Source organism: Vidua chalybeata, chromosome 9, assembly GCF_026979565.1.
Source record: "Vidua chalybeata isolate OUT-0048 chromosome 9, bVidCha1 merged haplotype, whole genome shotgun sequence".
In the NCBI taxonomy this organism is placed as follows: domain Eukaryota; kingdom Metazoa; phylum Chordata; class Aves; order Passeriformes; family Viduidae; genus Vidua; species Vidua chalybeata.
In genome coordinates, this window is record NC_071538.1 from 29,433,426 (window position 1) to 29,452,903 (window position 19,478).

Genomic DNA, 19,478 nt, shown 5'->3' on the forward strand with positions numbered 1-19,478 from the left:
CAAGTTGAAAGCATGAAGGCAAATCTTCCAATTCTGCCACGAATTAACTAATTTTTCCCTTGCAAGCTTCGGGACAGCCCAGTATTGTTATGTAAAATCTCTTGAAGAGGACTTGTGCCAGCTACAACTCAAGCACTGAAACAAAGTATTAATTATTCAGGTGCTGATTTAGAGACAGATTAATCCAGTGAGCCATAAGTTTCCACAGCAACCAGAGCTTGCAGGATTTTCAAAGGAATTTACAATAAATCCAGAAAATACCATTTCAATAGAATCCACCCTGCATATTGAAATGCCCTTTAGTATTTCACTGATATTTTTACTTTTAAGTGCAGATTTTAACACACAGAAAATAGCTTCTACATTTCCCTCTCCCTACATACACAGACTGTGAAGAAACATGGAATAACTATACCACTGTTTTGGGAATCTGCTGCCCTCTGATTGCTTTCAGCTCCTCCCATGCTCTCTTCAGTCTCCGTTCCAGGATCTGTACCATCAGCACCCTAAAATACCACATAAACAGAGTGTGACTAAACAAATTATAGGTTGAAAAGAGAACATAAAAGCAGTACAAAAGTATTCAGAAAGTAAAAAAAGTCAAATATATGACAATCTTAAAAAATTTCTGTAAGTATCTACAGCATTAGGTAAATATATTCAACTGTATGAGATTTCAGAAGTTTTGAGAACCTGTGCATATACAAACCTGAATAATGTAGCCACCATCATTTAATAACAACAGACAGTGAAATATCCAGCTCTTCAAAAGCCTCACCAGTTTTGCAACTACAGTATTTGCTGCTAGCTCCTGTACTTTGTATTTTCATTCAGCCCTCTTAAACATTCCTAGTTGATTTTTCTTGTGAAAACACCTGTTGTAAGAAATTACCATGACCCAGTATCATCCTTGAACTTTTGGGGATGAATTCATACCAAGATGTTCTCTTCCAAGCATTCCCATCTGTGCATTACAGCACTGATTTGTTGCAAGAAATTTACCAGGCTACAAAAGAAAGGTACAAATCTCACCTCAGCATCGTCTGCTTCATATCCATCATTGCCATCAGCACTACCAGTTCCTTCATTGCTGTCATCACCTTCATCTCCCATCCCTGTGTCTTCATCATCATCCTCATCCTCCTCTTCCTCATCATCATAATCCTGTGATGAGACAATAAAAGAGCCTTAGGGAAATGCAGAAAGGGGAGTGGAATAGGCTGAATGTGGTGTACAGATCAACAACCACCCCCAAACACTTCCTTTCTCCCTCTTCAACAGGACACGGGTAGGAAAGAAGATGGAAAAACCTGAGGGTTCAGATAAAGGAAGGTAAAAGAAAAATTCAAGGTGGATTATTAGCAGGTAGCTTTAAAACACTACAAGTTCAGGCAATACAGACCACTTACTCAGTCAAAAATATTTTGATTAAATGAATCCCGCCTGGTTTTACATCTGATGAAAGACAAAATCATAAAGGAATTCCAAGATATACATACTTCCTGCTCCCCTTCATTTTCTTCATCATCGTCATCTTCATCATCACTATCAATTACAATCACATCATCTCTCTTGGACTGGCCATCCTGAGATGAAGAAGTGTTTTGTTGGTCTGACTGAAGGGATCCCAGATCTATTGGGATAGACTGGGAAGTCTCCTCGCTGTCCTCCATGGCTGCGTACTCCCCCTGTGTCACACCCTGCCAAAGACCAAAGGCAATCACCAGAACAAACAAAATTCAATGCACCATAATCAACAGCAAGAGAACCAGACTCTGATGTTTAGAGGACAGTATTGCTGTTCCTTAAAAACAGACCAGAGGAGAGGACTAAAGAGAATGTGACCGGTGACTGTCAGTGACTGAACAGTTCAAGTCTAAACTTTAAAACATTTTAAGTGGTTTCCATGGGAAACCTGCAGAATTCCCTTTGAGATTTCACTTCTAAATATACTGAGAGTTTGGGGGGCAGATGGCTACTTCTGCTGAAGATTTTTGCTCTTCAAATATGCTTACTTCTCCAATGGAGTCTTGTGAGTCTTGATTGTATGTTTGTGCCTCCACCTCTCCATCAGTGCTCTCTTCTGCTGTCACTTCCTCCTGGAAGAACAAACATTTTTCTTATTTAAAACATATCATTAGCACTAAACATGCTTGTGTTTTTTTTTGTTTTTTTTTTTTTTAACTTCTTCAATAAAAATTCTCTTTTCCCACAAAGATTATGGGCAACATTTTCTCCTGCTTCCTTAGCAATGCTTTTATCAAAAATCTCACTTCCCTGCCCTGGAGAAATACAACTTCCCCAACCCACTGGACCTCAGCATACCTCAATCTTTTCAGGACCAAAACCAAATCAAAGTTTCCCATTCTACCCCCAGCCTTCCAGATCCTTAAGTGGCAATGTTCTTACAGAATCCTGCCCTTTTTCCCTTATGAACATCCCTCTGGCACAGAGTTAATAAAGTATCTTTGGCTTCCTTAACACTGTGAGGTCGTCTCATCAATTTTATCCCTTTTTCACAACATGTCCCAAATCCCTCACACCAACATTCACATGCATCTTCATGCATGTGAACAAAGATAAGCAACTCATCTTTGTTTCCCATCTCCTTAAACACCCCGTACTTTTGTCCAGAATTACTGTAGATAAATACCTTCTGAATCACACTGAAAGAAGTCTGAACTACTTCCTCCTCAATCCTAGGATACAGCCCTCTCTCTTCCATCCTACAGGTTAAGATTTACATTATGCATTCTAACTGGTTTAACCTTTGCCTTTTTACATATCCAAATATAATTGTTTCCTCCCCAGCAGATTAGAAAGTCAATTCAGAATTCACTGATTTGCTCTGAAGTACCACATTTTTTTCTTCCCATTCAAATCCCACACAGATGAAGTAGTAGCAGTTTATGTTTGTGCAAACCTCAGGCCCAACTCTCTGCATGATTCTCAGTTTCTTTGAAGTAGGTGCATCCACTGTTTCCTCAGAGATCTGGTCTGAATTCTCCACAGTGTTGTCCTCCTCTTCCTCTCGGGAGCGTTTAGACAGTGAGGAACTGGGGGTAGCTGAAACTTCAAAGACTTCTCAGTTATTTCCAAAACAATACATGTATAAACCAGAAATCAAAAGCTTTGATCACCTCAATTTCTGCACTGAATGACAACAATCAATCAGAATTGCACTGAGCTGTTTCCTAGGCCAGGAAAATATCAGCCCCTTTAGTTACAAGTCTTAAGCTCTCAGGCCTTTATTCACAACTTAACTGACCCTAAGTATAAGACTCAGGGTACAGCCCAAATATTCTTTCTAACGTCTTTGCTTTGGACAAGTACACCCAAAATTTTTTAAGAGAGTATCAGCTAGAAAAAAGAGAATCCCAACAGTCTGCAGAAATGGTTTTTTGGGGAACAAATGTTCTGTTTACACTGTGTAGGACAAACAGATGTGCAAGAGTTTATTACAGTGAGTAGCTTTAGAGTACTTCCTATATTTTAAATTCAAGCTTAAGTAGCTTACTCATGGCTCCTAAAATTAACCCTGCTCACAGTGCCATGGAAACAGAGCCAGCAAGGTTTAATGTATTAAACTCCAAAGCTGCTCTGAAAGAGACAAACACGAAGTTTTATTTTCTTTCTACTTCAGGGAATGCAGTGCCAACAACATTTCAGAGGCACCATTTCTGACAGCTCAAGAAGGAAGCCTAACTTCAGAAGTTCTTAAAATGTACAATAAACTAAGGGAGGGGAAAAAGGCCTGAACTAATGTGAGGCCTGGTTGCCCAAGGGTTCAACTGGAGCTACTTACAAGGAACTATTGAGCAAGGCAGGCCTACAAAAATGACACCAACCTGTGCCAAAGACAGCTGTGGAGGTGGAGGGCCTCTCTATCTGGGAGCTCTGCACCACCTCCACGATGGCAGGGGCTGGCTCCTGAGCTGCAGGCTCGATCTGAGCGTGGCTTTGCTGGGTGGGCTGCACGAAGGCAGTGGCCTGTGTCTGCTGCTGCACGGTCAGGATGGGCTGGGGCAGGGATGTCTGCACGTTGGGGCTGGTGGAGCGCACGGAGCCACTGGCACTCCCGAACACTGGGACGTGCTCCACGGGTCCTTCCGACTGCATGGCTGGAAGGCAAACAGCAGCACAGTCAGGGTCTTCATTCATCCAGCAGGGCTCACATTCTCCCTCTCAGGATGCCCTGAACAAGCACATTCAGCATTCTGCATTCATGTTATGCACATCTCCAGCTGAGGAACCATGAACTTTGCTGCAAGTAGAATGGTCATGGAAGTGCAACTCTCCAAGAGATGCAGGGACAGTGACACTGTCCTAGGCCCTTCCAAACTGACTGCCACCAACATTTCAAGGCAAAGGCAGCACTTCTGAGTACTGAGGATCCTTATAGGACACTAAAAAGCTCACCTTCCTGAGTCTCCACCTGTGTTGTTGGCATCACTGTGGCTGTGGGGGTAGTGGTGGGATTGGTGACTGTGGCAGGAGTCACCATTGGACGGATGCTGGCTCTTGGAGTAGACTTATTCCCAGCTATTGCAGCAGCAGTCACTTTACTGGGAGTTGACACAACAGGAGTTGGTTTAATATTTGCTGTTGGGGGATCTGAAGTGCTGGCACTGAAAAACAGGAGATTGGTTTTATCATGCTACAGAAAGCAGATTTTAAAAACAACGAACAAGTATATTCTCATAGCCAGAAACACTATTTTTTAAACGCTTTTAAATTTAAAAGCCTGACTACAGCATAAGGAATTGTCTTCCAAACTTTTTATATTGAAAGAAGAGAGAAACACTATGCCATCAATAGCATTTTATCCAGCTTGGAGAACTGATGGGTTTCCTCCAAAGTAATCAAGTGGGAATCTAGTAACAGATCAGAATGTTTGTACTGTTGGCTGTACTGGGACTTTATTACAGTGAGTAACACATCTTACATCAAAATTGATTCACTCAATACAGAGTGACATCACCTCTTGGCTGAGACAACGGGCAGCCAAATTTTAGGAGACATTTTTGAAAGTCTTGCTGCCTAAAGGATGCATTCATAATAGCTGAAAGAAGTTTGTTATCTCAGCTCAATAGTACAGCAGTTATTTCCCATTTCAGAGCTTAGGCAAATGACTATTTTATCTGTCGTTAGAGTTATCTGTTCAGTCCATTTCTCATTCTTGCACAAGGAAGATCCTTTCCAAAACCAAAAAGGTTAAAGTTAGCAATCAAACTTATACAACTTCAAAAAACTTGAAGTTTGAAAACAATTTTTAAAAATCTTCCATGGTCCCCAGATACCATGTTCTTGGTGGTTAATATGCCAGCTTGCAGCTTAAAACCCCAATTAATTAGATGTAGCTGAGAAAACAGAAGGAACACATTATTTCAGTCAGCATCTTCACAGTTGTTTAAGAAAAATTATGAAAAGCCAGTGGTCTGCTAAAAAGAAGAGCAACTACATAATGATAAACCCAAAAAGTATCAACCACAGAAACTCTGCAAACCCCTTGAACTCACATTCCTCTTTCACCTGAAGCTGGAGTAGACTTGAGTGAGATTTGCCTCTGCTGTTCCGGGACCTATTAGGTAAAAAACAGATATTGTGTCAGGTACATGTGAAACAGAGCAGGCAACACAGAAAACACTTCAGCACTTTGCTAACAAGTCTGTGAAAGAAATGCTTGTGGGTATTTACCTGGGCAGACTCTGTAATTATGGCAAATTCTCCAAACCAAATCATACCAGCCATACCAAGGCTGGAAACTAATTTGGTAACTGCTCAGGTATTTTCTGAAGCTTTAAGACATGAACCCAATATACTGAATGCATGAGTAAAATACAAAAATAGAGGGCATAGCATGAATAGCTCCTTGGCTGATTCACAGTGAATGCCAGAACTGCCTGCTTGCTGGCACTGGGAATTCTGATTAGGGCAGGAAATTTAAATTAAGTTCTGAAACCTTACTGAAGCCAACCTGTGTATTTCCAAGAGCAGGGAATGGTGGCACCCGAGTCCAGGCTGGGCAGTGGTGGCCTGGCTGCTGTCCCAGGGCTGCCTGGGCTGGCAGGACTGTGTACATGTTGTACCTTGTTTGTGGACTCCGGGGGCTCATCCCGCTGCTCGTGGTGCCGCTCCTGCTGCTCCCGGAGCTCCCTCTCCAGGCGGCAGATCCGCCCCTCGTACTGCGACTTCAGGGCGCTCATCCGCACCTCCAGCTCCGTCTTCTGCTCCTCCAGGGAGCTGCTCTTCTGCTTCCACTCCTCATTTTCCTTTGTGAGCTGCTCTTTTGTACCTGGTGGAACAGGAAAGGGGCCAGCCTTGGTGAGTCTGCACACTGAACAGCTGGGTGTTTTACTAGGTCACTGAAGTATTCTGAAATCCTAAAAATGTCAAGCTATAAAAGGAGATCTGTGAGGTAATATAGCCATTTTTCTTTTTAATTGCAATTAAATAAAAAGAAACTGAAGAAAGAAAAATATGTAATAAATATGGATAAATAAAAAATTAAAGAAGTAGTCCCAAAAAACCAGGATGTTTTCAGCAAGCTCTTACACCATCATTCCTCTCAGTGACATTTAAAAACAGAGGAGACAATGTGTTTTGCAACTCTACGTTTAGGGAAGGGGAGAATTACCCGAGTTGTTAGTAGGGCCAATCTGCTCTAATCAACAGAAGGACCAAAAATGTTATTATGCTGGCTGGCCAAAAGAAGGCAAAACTTTTTCTATGTCCAGTGTGCAGCTACTTATGTACTTATATCATCCTCTGGAGGATTAAATTTTAAACTTTAGAACAATCTCTGTAGCATTTAGCCTAGAAAACACTTTTCAGTAAAATATGAAGCAGGCCATATTTTTCAAGCATCCTGTCTAAAGGTTTTTCCATAGAAATAATCAAAAATCTCTAAGGACAGAAAAAAACAATTGCAATACCAGCTAACTGTGCAATTTTCTGCTTGGCTGCAAGCAAAGTCTTCCTTGTTTTCTCCTCCTTCTCGGTGATCTGTTGCCTGAGTTGTTCTTCCTGCGTAGTCTTCTCTTGTAGATCTTGATGGAAACGGGCCAGTTCTGCCTGTAGCTGCATTATCTGCTCCTGGAAATTTCTAACTTCAGTTTCCTTTTCTGTTATTGTCTAGGGAGGGAGAAAGATTGCACTTGTTGGCCACAACCAACTACTTCAGCAAATATAGGGCCCAAGTTCCAAGGAGCTGGTATTAGCTGGCCACTGGATTAAGATTAAAAGGCTTCTTATCAACAACAGTTCAGTCCTCTCTGAATGCCAGAGCTGGAAAACAGCATTCTCTTTCCCACTTATTCCAGGAAATAATGTGAGACACAGTAGACACAGGATTTACACCAGGCTTAAGATCCCTCTTTCCCAAGAAAGCAGAGGCACAATTGGTCACTTCCCATATTTCTGTGACACACATTAAAACTGTTCCCATTCTTCACTATTACACAGTTAGGACTGCAGTGGAGAACAGGTACTCTGAAATTACTCACTGTTCTTACCTTTTGTAAACTTTCAACCTGAGTCTCCAAATTCTTTGTCTTCACTTCAGCTTGATTGAGACTGTCTTTTAGCTCTTGTACTTCCTGGGCAGAAACTTGGTCTTCTTGTGGTTCTGCCAAAGGCAGAGTAGATGATTCAGCAACCATCTGAAAGGCATCAAGGGGTACAAGGCTGAAGAGGACTATCTGATCACAATGTCATTACCTTCACAAGATGCTTTTGTGTGCCATGTGATTGATTTAAAAGTTCTGGGCAAACCCCAGGAACTCTAAGGAATTCTCCATTTCAGTTCTACCTACCTTATCATGCTGTGCTTTCAGCTCCTCATACTGAGTCTTGTACCTGCGACCAATTTTCTTGACCTGTGTTATAGTTTTCACTTTTTCCTGTATGTCAGCCACTTTAGCATCCAGTTCTTTCTGCAAAGTGTCCTTTTCTGTTCTTATTTTAGTTATTTCATCCTTCAGGCTCTGAACAAGATTCTGGCTTGTAGTCAAGGATGCATTAGTTCTAAATTACAAGAGATCAGAGGGAGATGCAAATGAGATGCTTGAAAACATATATACATTTCAATATCCCTTATTTATGTAACATCACAGGCATTATCTGTAGTGGATTATATTTTCTAGGATTTTCCAACACAGAATAGAAATTATTCTACAATACATTACTTTGGAATAATTTCAGCTAATAGACAGCTTGCAAAACAGCTCTCACTTCACTTTACCTGCTTGTTATCAAGCTACAGAAAGAATACCAAAAGCTTTACAGTTACATGGAGACACTTAAGAAATTACACTTCCAGATACAGCTATAATTAGAATATTTTGCTTTGCATCAAACTTTCTACTGATTGACCAATGCCACACCTGGCAACTTCTGCTTTAAGCCTGCCTGTTTCTTCACTCATCTGTTGGACACGCTTGGCATTTGCCTCCTTCTCAGAGAGCAGCTTTCGATACTCTTCGAGATCGGTGTCCTTCTGCTGGCTCAGCAAGTGCTGGAAGGGGAAGAAAACAGGGGCATTTTTGTAAAATAATTACACAGTTATAGCCAGAAAATCTCTGAATTAGAGCCACTGCTTTTGCATTTTGATATGGAATACCCAACTTTGGAACTGCGTGAACAATACTTTGTAATTCAAACATATTTCTTAGTTTTTTGTTCTTGTAGTTGTTTGACTGGTGGGCTTTTTTTTTTTCCACATTATGTTCTTTGAAAGGAGGCATTTCCCACCTGAGTCCGGGCTTTCCAGCGTTTAACATCCTCTTCCAAGAGCTTTTTCTCTGCCTGCAGCATCCCACTCTTCTCACTGAGCTCAGCATTCGACTCTTGCAGGGGCAAGATGTCTGCCTCGAGCTTGCGTACCTGAGAAAGCACAGTAAGGGGTTACACTCTGTATCTCAGGAGACTGAAGGAATCCCTCAGGAAAAAGTCATGATAGAACTTCTTTCCTAATTCTCTGCCTTCCAGTGGCCAGCTGGAGGAAGAGAAAAGGACAACAGCAGAAGATGATACTACAGAGAAAAAAAATATTGGTGCAACGTCCCAATCTTAGATGGTCACTCTGTACTTTGGTACAGGAGAGATTATTAATGTTAAAATCCAATGCACTGGTTACCATTAAAATAAGCAGTATCTCCCTTTTAAACTCTTAATAAAGCTGTGGTCTGTTTTATATGTATTCTTTTGCCATTTTTAATGTAATTGCTGATAATATCCTCCTTCCTGGTATACCTCTAGCCAAGGATAAACACTGACTTTCAGGCTCATCTAAATGGAACTGAACTTCCAAGCTTTCCAATAGTGTAGATGGACCAAAGTCTTTTAAAATTGGAAATGGAAACCTTCCTCATTAGTGTACGACTTCAAGGAATAATTACAATGTAAATCACATATTTACTGTAAGTAGCAATCATAGTAATATCCTGACATTTAACTCACACACTGAATATCTGAAAGGTTTATGTGAAGCTCAGTACTAACCTTTGCTTGTATCTGCTGTAGCTCTTGCTCCAGCCTCTCCTTCTCTTCCCTTAACATCTTGTTGGTTTCTATGAGTATGTTCATGGTCTCAGTTTTCTTCATTAATTCTTCATGTTGTGCAATGGTTTTTGCTGTTACCTGTGGAAAGAGTCAACTCAATTTGTTTTGCTTGCCCATGCACATATACTCCACCGGGATCTGGTATAGCACCACCTTGGAAAGCTATCATGGCATTCATTATTTCACATGTACATTCACAACACTGGGAAGCAGGAGATGGGAGAAAGAAAAATAAGATAAATTATCTTTATTTTACCCTAATTATGAGATTTTGGAATTGCCACACTCTCTCACAAGACTCAGAACAAGATACTCCATTTGGTTATAAGCAATCCCAGTTGAAAAAACCTCCAAATTCTTTCAAAAATTCATTTTTGGGCACAGGCAGCCCCACAACAGCCCTGTACTCATTGAAATCATAAGCATTAACCCCCAGACATACCTGCACCTTCTCCCTCTCAGCATTGAGGCTGTCCTGCAGCTCCTGGAGCTCCCTCTCCAGGTGCTCCACTCTCTGGCGGTACCGCAGGCTCTCCACCTGCGCCACCTCGAACCTCGTCTCCGCAATCTCCTTCTCCCGACGGATAAACCTGCAGGAGGAGTTCAACACCACATCACACCAGGAAAATGTTCTCAACTAGTACAACCACCTCCCACCAGCAAAAAAAACACTTGAATTTTTAACATTATCCTTCAAGTATAAAGTAATACAGAAGTATTTAAGTTCAAATCTAATTTATAACCCCCAGAAGAAGGAACCCAGAGCTAAGGTTACCTAAGAATTTCCAAGATTTGCTCCTGGGATTTGCCTTCCTCACTAAGAGAAACATTTGCTGCAGTTGGGATGGCTTCTTTCATGGAAGTCACCATCTTATTGCTCATGCTCTCCAGCTGCTCATGTAATAATCGATTTTGTTTTTCCAGATCCTCACAGCGGGATGCAAGTTTCGAAGCTTCATCCTGCAACAAAATCATTCACTGAGTGTGATTTCTGTGGCTGAATTTCTGTTAACTGAAAAAACCCACTGAAACAACAAAGCCCATCACACCTTGATCATTCTCTCTCTCTCTTCCCAGGAGGCTTTGGATTCCAAGAGCTCAGACTCTGCTTTCTGAGCAGCCTCCTCCAGCTGCTGCCTCACCGCTGCGTTCTTGGCGACTTGCTCTTTGATGGCCTGTAGTGCCTCCACATCAGCAGCGTGAAGCATCAACTCCCGCTCATATTTGTTCTGAGCCTCAGAAGCCATCATTGCCTGCACAAAACCAGAATATATGAACTCTGCTACCCTTATTTTGTGTGTTTGATGTATACAAAGAGACAAAAATCAAGTGACCCCACAAAGCAAGAAGAAAACCACTGCCCAAAATCTCTATGATTCTCAAGCACAGGAAACATGGAACTGCCCATCTAATACATTTGGGGTTGGATTAAATAGCCACAAGTTTTTCAACATCCTTGACACCAATTAGTGCTGCTGGAATTCTCATCTGCAGAAAAGTAAATTCCCTTTAAAAACAGTTGGTAACAAGACAATCTTATCAGCTGCTGCTAAATATCACACTGTCATTAAAGACAATAATTATCTTCTGGGTTAGAAAAATACTTTCCCCATTGTCTTGTTGGGAGCATTTTCAGCCCCCTCCTCAGGGCATGGAGGCAGTAATTCACTAAAACCAGTTAATTACATTCCCAAACGTATCTTTTTACATAATTAAACAGACCTGAGAAACAGAAATCTATTGCATTCAATAAGCAGCTGCTCCCAAAATAGAGCATGTGCTCTCCCAGCACTTTTCCTGCCTCCAGCAGTCCCTGAGGAACAAGTTTAGTTTTGAATTCAACTGAAAGCTAACAGGAATTTTGCTGACCCTGGCTAAAATAGGGAAACACCACAAACATACTTGTTCCTGGCAGTCCCTCCTGGCCTGTTGTTCATTATTCAGAGCTGTGCTGGCTCTCTGAAGAGCTTCCTGAACTTCTGACTGCACAGCTGACAGACTCTTCTTCAGTTCTGAAAGCTGCAGTGACAGGGGAACAACAAAAACAAAGTAAGAACAAACCCAGGACTAAGTGGCAAAGTATTTGCAGAGTACTGAACACAGTCATTCATAATGGTGATTATTTTATTACTTATAGATTAAAATTAGTATTAAAGGAGCCAAATACTTTCTATATTTTGACTTATTAGTATACAGAGGTCTTTCCCAGTAAAAATATAATCCTTTACTTTCAGAGTTGGGCCTGCAGTAATTCTAGTTACAGTCATTTTGTTTCCTTCTGAAACCTCTCTCAAAAGGCTGTTACTTACATTTTCCTGCTTAAAGATCAGGCAGAGAGTGACAGCTTTAAACACACAATCACTCCAGTGAAGTGACACTGTCAATGTACTGCTCATGTCTGGAAAATTCTCACAAATTCAGGCACCCTGGGTACACCCTAAAAGAGCTGGTTCAGGGCACTGCTATAGTGTGAAACCCAAGTGAAGCTGAGGAAGCTTTATGAAAGCCCATTCCTGGGGACACTCAGGGAGGGTCAGTGCATACCTGCTGTTCCATGTTCTCCACAGCTTTACGCTTCTCCTCCTGCAGTTCTTGTTTTTCTTTTTCTGACTCCATCAACTTCTTTTCCAGCTGTGCCTGATATTCTGAAGACTCCTTCAGACGAGCTTCAACTGTCGTACGAACTTCCTCTGTCACCTTCATTAAAATCCATCATGAAATCCCTTTTTTATCCAGTTAAATACATTATTCTGATACAAAACTGGAATTTTGTTAACAATTTAAAGCCAGAATAGATATTCTCAGCATCTAATTTAGAACAACACTGAAAATATGGAAAATAACAAACAGCAGTGAATTTTTGCCCTAAAAATAAAGTAAATAAAAATAAGTAATTAACTACTTACTTGTTTTTCCTTATTGAGGGATTCCTCCAAGCTAAGAACCATGGCTCTGTACTGCTCCACATTACTGGAACTAGTCTTGAGCCTCTCTCTCAGGTCATTGACTTGCTCCTCAGCTTGTCTCAGACGACTTACAAGATCATCCACATCTTCATTTGTACCAGGCTGACCTGCAATGTTAGAACACATTCATTAACTAAGTTTAACTTAGTCTTAAAATCACTTTTCTCTTGAAAACGGAAGTAATTTTCAGATAATAACATGATAAAAACAATTACTTTCACAAAGCTTCCCTAAATAAAACTGTAAGCCCTCACCAAAATAAAGGCTTATAATAAACATTACTGACTATTTACAACTATGTAGCCTAACACACTTAAGCTCCTTCAAGTAATAAAAGGAATCCTTTAAGTAGTTTTGCATTATTTTTCCCCTTTGACAAAGATTGCTTGGATGTGAATTTTACATTAACAAATCATGCTGGTTATCATCTGTCCGAATATGTGATTGCATTAACAAATTTATCTATTATTTAGTGTACTGTTGTCCCAATTCTAATTATTTTGGACTGTGAATTCTACCATTCTGCAGATGGCAATGCTTAGCATAAAGAGAAATTAACTATAGAGGAAGATTTTACCTTTCCCTGGAGGCCTTTGTGAGGACTGGGATGTGAGCTGGGCCTCGGTGTTGTTCAGCTGCTGTTTCAGCATGGCATTTTCCTTCTGGGCGTTCTTCAGGAGCTCCTTTGTGTTGATGTGACGGTTGGTCTCCGTCTCCAGCTGCCTCTTTAGGTCCAGGATATGAACCTGCAAGCACAGGGTTCTTCAGTTTGCAATTATTCCCAAATGGCACAGAGGCCAAGTGGGGTTCTACATGTCAGGTATGGAGAAGAACATGCTGCACTCTGTGGCTTTATTTTCTTCCAAACAAGTGCAGCACATCAACGCTCACCTCTTGATTCTTGGTAAGGGAATGTCTCTGTTCCACCTCACTTTCCAGTTTTTTCTTCAGCTGAGATATCTCATGTTCAAGCTTTTCTATCTGATTATTGAGTCTCTGCTTTGTTTCTGTCTCAGATCTCTCAAGTATTCCCTGAAAAAAGAGCACAATGCATTTTGTTTACAACACACCTCAATAATTTTCTTCTGAATTACTGCACCACTTCATACAAAGTTGTCACAACACTCCTCCCACCCCAAGAATAATTAAATAATAGGTAAATACAGAAAATGATGAAAAGTAGCACTTACAATGTTTGACATAACATTAATAAAACCTGTCAAAGCTAATACAATAAATATTATTAGAAGAAAATCTATTATCCATGCAATCTATTGCCATGAACTAAAAAACCTCCAAAATATCAACTAGAAAAACAGAATTCAGTCACATGACAAAATGTGCATCCTTAAATACATTGTAAGTGCCAATATACATCATAATAAATTATATAAATGTAAAAAGTAAAGATAATGTAACAACAAAATCAACTACCACAGCAGGCACTGTTAAATTTTGCTATCATTAAAATTACCACTACAATTTTTTTCCTTTGACTTTGTTTCATGTACTTTGTTTCCATTTGACTGTGAAAATCCTTCTCATCAACTCAGAATTTTCAGGACTTTGCCCAGGTCAATAACAGAGTATCATAATGTAGGACAGGAATCCCAAACTTGCTGAAACAAGTTGCTGAAGTATTTTATATTGTGTTGATTTGTAATCACGTAAGAATCCATGTGAAGACCAAATCCCTCGTGTCTTTCATTTGATTTTTATGGGTATTTATTGAAAAGCCTGACAGACAGACCCAACCTGGGCATAAGAATAGCATCATATACCTGAATTGTTCTCAAATTGGTGAGCAGCAAGTTCTGTCCTCTTTGTTCCACCAGCAGAGAGTCACGTTGCTGAGTCAGGCGCACATCTGACATCTTCAGGATATCCTTCTCTTTTTTCAAGTTTTCTGCTCTCACCTTTAAGAAAACAAAATTATAAAAACTTTGTTGTCAATCCCAAATCCATCCATTGAATTTAGTATTATTTTAAAATCTGTGTGAATTAAGCGTAGAATAGTAAGAACAGAACTACTGGACATTCTGCTTTCCCTGCAAACTGAAACACCTTGGAATGCTCTTACATCTCCACTCTTCACTTGAGACATTTCAGGATAATCATAAGGAAAATTCTTGTGCTACCTTGAAATACCCTGCAGTGCCACACATTGTTACTGACCTCTGCCACTGCCAGTTTTTCATTAGCTCCCCTCAGGTCCTGAGTCATGGTGTTAATGATCTGCTCCTGCTTCTGAGTGGTTGCTGTGAGCTTCTGGGTTCTCTCGTGCAGGGAAGTGATTTCCCGGCGATAGCCTTCCACGTTATCCTGCAGCATCTCGTACCTTCCAGGGAACACAGCAAAGTCTGCCACAGTGCACTGTCCAACTCAACAGGGGCGTGCACACAGCTGTGTGTTTCATGGTTTTATGCTTCAGTTTGCACATATGTGCCTCACTCAACTACAGCTTCTGCTCTTGATCCCACCTGCACTATTTCCTTTACGTTCTTACACAGAATAGACAGTATCAATGTTTAAGTGAGCAAACAATGTCAGGCAGATAGAGAACATGTAAGGCAATGATATTATGCAGCTGAATTACCGTTTGGAGGCAAATTCCAGCTGTGTGGATATCTTGGCATTTTGTGACCTCAACTCTGTGACCTGCTCCTGAAGCTTTTCATTCTGTTCGTTCAGAAGCTTGTCGTTCTCTGCCTTTTCTTTTTTATAGTTCTCAAAAACTTCCTGCAACTGCAGAAAAGAACAGACAAAGAAGTGCTTACCAAAAGCAAGTAAAAAGAAATAGGGACAGCTTTGTGCAGTGTCTACTGAAAAATGTACCTGCTTAAGAGCAGCCTTGGCCTCCACAGTCTCCACAGACTCACTCATGGACACTGGAGCAGGAGTTGCCATGGACTGAGGTAAATTCGGGCGCTTTGGAGTAGATGTAAGACAGAGCTCCTCTGGTAACACACCTGAAGCTACAGGAAGGTAAAGGGGGTTTTAAAGCAACACTTCTGCTTGCCACAGCAGATCATACAGCCCCTGCAGCCTGGGTACCTTGCAAAGGAATGATGGCCCCCGTGGTCTGGGTGAGCAGGATGCGGAACATGTCCCGCTGGCGGATGATGGACTCCACGAGCTGCAGCTGGTGCTGCCGTGACTCCCGCAGCTGCTGCAGCTCACTGACTGCCTCATCCAGCTGGCTCTGCAGCTCAGAGATCCTGAAACAACAACAACAGCCTTCAACACCACAGAGTCCAGGTGTTCTGGGCCCAGGAGTGGCTGAGGGAGCTGGGAAAGGGGCTCAGCCTGGAGAAAAGGAGACTCAGGGGGGACCTTGTGGCTCTGCACAACTCCTGACAGAAGGGAGGAGCTGGAGGGGATCAGGCTCTGCACCCAGGGAACAGGGACAGGACAAGAGGAAACGGCCTTAAGCTGTGCCAGGGGAGGTTCCAGTTGGACATGAAGAAGAATTTTTGTCACAGAAGGGGTTGTTAAGCACTGGAAGAGCTTAACAAGAGCTACCCAGGGAGGTGACGGAGTCCTCATCCCTGGAGGTGTCCAAGGACTCACTGCTCTAGGCTGGTGACATCTGGGGCATAGAGCTTGGACTCGATCCTGGACATCTTTCCCAAACTTAATGGTTCTGTGAACCTATGACAGAATCCTGCAAAGTTCCAGGAGACAGGCCTTTGGGCTGCCATTTGCAGATGAAAAAGAAAGCAGGCCTCTTTCCTGAACAACAGAATTCTATTCATGTGAATAACTTAAAAAATGTCAGTAGCATGAGCAGAGAGTCAGGCTAAGAGCCTTTCACACAGAATTCACACCTGTGGCCTTTACAGTAGTGATTTAGATATGCACACATGCAGTTTTTTGTTCAGCTAACAGGAATAAAAACTTATCTTTTTGAAAAACAGCTCTGTTGTGTGAAATCAGTCACTAGAAGACTGACAATTATTTTTACTTCAGGTTCTGATGACAGGACCGACTATAAGATACAAAGTTATAAAGCCATTTTAATAGAAACCTGAAGGTCCTGTAGCTTAATAAGAATTTGCTTTTATGAGTTACATAGCTGCTGCATACAATTAATAATAATCAGAAGTAAAAAAAATGAAAAATGCTTGAATGAATCCCTGTTACTACTTAGTGCAAAGCTAATGAAAAGTAAGAGGTGACCTACTTAGATGATGTTGTTTCCTGCTCCTCTTTTTCTCTTGCCTCCCCCAGCTCCCGAAGAGCCACCAGGAGACGCTGATTCTGCTGCTGAAGCTCTTGGATATTTCTGTAGGAGACCAGGTGTTGAGTGATCACTTCAGAAGAGCTGCTGATGTCAGCAGAGCTCACGGCTTCATCACGGATCACGTGGTTGCCTCTGGCTTCTTCCAGTTCCATTAACAGCACACAGATCTGAAAGAGAACAGTCCTCGTGTATGGCCTGCACAGACTCTAAAGTTTGCTCTGAAAAACAATATATTTGGAATAAAGGACTTGGAAATTAAGGGGTTTTCCCTACAATGTGCAAACAATTACAATCAATAAATCCTTGTAAGATAATTATATGACAGCAAAAATAGCTTGACAAAAGGCAACAAATCAAAAGTACATAAACTGTTCAGTTCTGTGAACAGATCACAGGACAGTCCAATCTAACAAAGAAATTATATAGGTGAGTTTTCCATGTCAGATGCTTAACAATATTATCCTAAAGCAGCACCACTTCTACCCAGCTAAACTTATTCCAGTTTTGAAAGCAGAAGTACCATGCTGTCCTGAGGAGAAGCTTTAATGTCACCAACGTGCTTAGGACAGCCAAAGTCTCCATGACTGTGGCTGAATGGAACTTCCAAGTAAACATCTGAAATGCAGCAGCACATGAATACACAACTGCAAACAGCACATTTAACCACAGCAACGTTTCCTCTACCTGCTGGGAGAGATCCTTCACTCGCACCTCCAGTCTCTGGCTCTCCCTCTCGAAGAAGGAGGCGTGTTTGTTGGCTTGGTCGGCGCTGTCCTGCAGGCGATGGATCTCCTGCAAGCACACCAACAGGAGTAAACATCACACCTCAACGGGACACATTCCTTTCCAGAGAGATAACAGCATGTGCAGACATGCCTGGAGAAAAACTTCTCCTTAAAGTTACACTCCCAAGGTTAAACTCCAGGTGTTCTGGAATCAAAAGCCATGCTCTGTTGTAATGTACTGGTGCATGCTTTAAAACCAGTGGGAAGTGAGCACTGAAGTCCAATTTTATGCCAAATAAACACCAAACTTTGTTTGAAGTGAACCTACTTTGTCAGAAAATCAGAGACTGTAAATCACCACGATAAAAAAGTACAAAATATGTTGGTTCTGTAAAATACTTTGTACAGTTCCAGAAATCGCAAGCCACGAAGTCCAACACATCTTTTCCCATAATAGAAGTTGACTGAAAGATCCATTTCATACACCTACAACAGCAATTAGGTTTAAAGATTTTAAAATTAATTTGTTTTCCAAAATTATACATGCTCTTTTATTTTACCTTCATAGCTTGTTCAAGCTTTGCAGACAGACTTGCAACAGCTTTTTGGGAACGCTCAAATTCTTCACGCTGACGTTTTAAGATTGGGGCTTTGGCTTCCACTTCCTGCACTATTTCATCCAAATATTTATTGATTCTCCTATTCTCCAGCTTCTCCATATGCAATTGATCCTGAGTTTCTACGTAGGCATTGTACAGCTGCAACAAAAAGGTTTGGTTTTGATATGCCTGTACAGATCTCTTTAAAAAGAACCACTGGGAGTGATACAATTCATACCTTAAGGCACTGCAATTTTATACAACTGAACTAGCTAATTCAGGAAAACAAGGTGGACTTTTAAAATATGGTTCTAGGACTCATATCACAGCAAAGAAGTTACACATATTAATTTTAAAATTGCAAACTTCATAGTGCAACTGTCTGCAATAGAAGAATTCTACGTAGAAGGTAAAAATTTTAAGCAAATTTAAGACAACAGAAATATCAAAACCAGTAATACAAGCATAAAGGAATTTAATGGATGGACAAAACAATCAGTAACAAACTGATAACAACACAAATTGCACAAACAGAAGTGTAAAACCCCTGAGAACCTGTATGACCTATCATTAATTTTTTGCAAGTATAGGCCAAAAGCACAGCAGTACAGATTAAAAGATTATGTAAGTAAGCAAAAAAGGCTGCTCCTGCCAAAAATGCATACAGAAAGTAAGTTTATAATAACAAAACACACCTATTTCTGAATTTGATATACTAAAGAAAATCTGTAAGGCATGTTGAAAAAAATCCCAGTAACTTAGCAAGAGACATCAGGCATGACCCCAAACCCAAAGAGTGCCCCAAGCCTGAACCTTTCTGTTCTCACAGTGTCACTGATGGCATCCAAGGGCTTTGCTGCTGGAGGGGTTGTGCTCACTCACCTCAGTTAACTTCATGCCAGGCTTGACCACTTTGGCCACTGCTGCAGCAGTGGGAGACATGGCTGCCAGCTCCTCCTCGGACAGGATGGCTCCTGGAGACACAACCCCACAATTACCATCCAAAAGCTGCAATAATCCACACCAGAAATACTCTTAAATATCATATCTGACTGGCTTTATTTGGATTGCTGAAAAGCTGTTGATAGTAGGACTCCTAAAATTTAAATAATTTTAGAACATGAGCAGTTGAAATAGCTGGAGCAAGGCTTAACCTCAGGTTTTTTATCACACTGTCAGAGGTTTGGAGTAGCAGAGCACTGGCTTATTTTCATTAAATTAACACAGGGATAGAGCAAATGTACTCCATGCCTCTGCTCCTTCCTGCTCTCTACGCTTTAGAAACTATGGATATGTAGTAAACGACAAAAAGGACAGAGCTAAAACAGTGAATAATGAGCAAAGTTTAATGTTAAACAGAAATTTAAGGACAAGAGTTTTGTTC

The 19,478-nt window shown here is 41.1% G+C and overlaps 1 protein-coding gene across 5 annotated transcripts in view; it reads right to left on the reverse strand.

Annotated features, from left to right (window-relative positions):
• TPR (translocated promoter region, nuclear basket protein) overlaps positions 1–19,478 on the reverse strand; it is a 33,743-nt gene that overhangs the window by 6,834 nt on the left and 7,431 nt on the right. For 3 of the 5 annotated variants that reach the window (XM_053950188.1, XM_053950187.1, XM_053950185.1), the window contains exons 11-42: positions 18,977–19,068; positions 18,056–18,253; positions 17,455–17,562; positions 16,711–16,937; positions 15,582–15,745; positions 15,363–15,502; positions 15,124–15,272; positions 14,703–14,865; positions 14,309–14,443; positions 13,419–13,559; positions 13,105–13,273; positions 12,468–12,634; positions 12,106–12,258; positions 11,464–11,580; positions 10,611–10,814; positions 10,337–10,521; positions 10,004–10,151; positions 9,502–9,639; positions 8,752–8,883; positions 8,385–8,515; positions 7,815–8,025; positions 7,515–7,661; positions 6,936–7,134; positions 6,090–6,295; positions 5,520–5,581; positions 4,420–4,628; positions 3,849–4,121; positions 2,924–3,072; positions 2,016–2,099; positions 1,500–1,700; positions 1,033–1,164; positions 416–506 (exon numbers count right to left, since the gene is read on the reverse strand). In XM_053950188.1, coding sequence (XP_053806163.1) covers positions 416–506; positions 1,033–1,164; positions 1,500–1,700; positions 2,016–2,099; positions 2,924–3,072; positions 3,849–4,121; positions 4,420–4,628; positions 5,520–5,581; positions 6,090–6,295; positions 6,936–7,134; positions 7,515–7,661; positions 7,815–8,025; positions 8,385–8,515; positions 8,752–8,883; positions 9,502–9,639; positions 10,004–10,151; positions 10,337–10,521; positions 10,611–10,814; positions 11,464–11,580; positions 12,106–12,258; positions 12,468–12,634; positions 13,105–13,273; positions 13,419–13,559; positions 14,309–14,443; positions 14,703–14,865; positions 15,124–15,272; positions 15,363–15,502; positions 15,582–15,745; positions 16,711–16,937; positions 17,455–17,562; positions 18,056–18,253; positions 18,977–19,068 — 5,025 coding nt within the window. The remainder of the gene's footprint in view (positions 1–415; positions 507–1,032; positions 1,165–1,499; positions 1,701–2,015; positions 2,100–2,923; positions 3,073–3,848; positions 4,122–4,419; positions 4,629–5,519; positions 5,582–6,089; positions 6,296–6,935; positions 7,135–7,514; positions 7,662–7,814; positions 8,026–8,384; positions 8,516–8,751; positions 8,884–9,501; positions 9,640–10,003; positions 10,152–10,336; positions 10,522–10,610; positions 10,815–11,463; positions 11,581–12,105; positions 12,259–12,467; positions 12,635–13,104; positions 13,274–13,418; positions 13,560–14,308; positions 14,444–14,702; positions 14,866–15,123; positions 15,273–15,362; positions 15,503–15,581; positions 15,746–16,710; positions 16,938–17,454; positions 17,563–18,055; positions 18,254–18,976; positions 19,069–19,478) is intronic. The other 2 variants (XM_053950189.1, XM_053950186.1) reach the window with 2 other exon arrangements.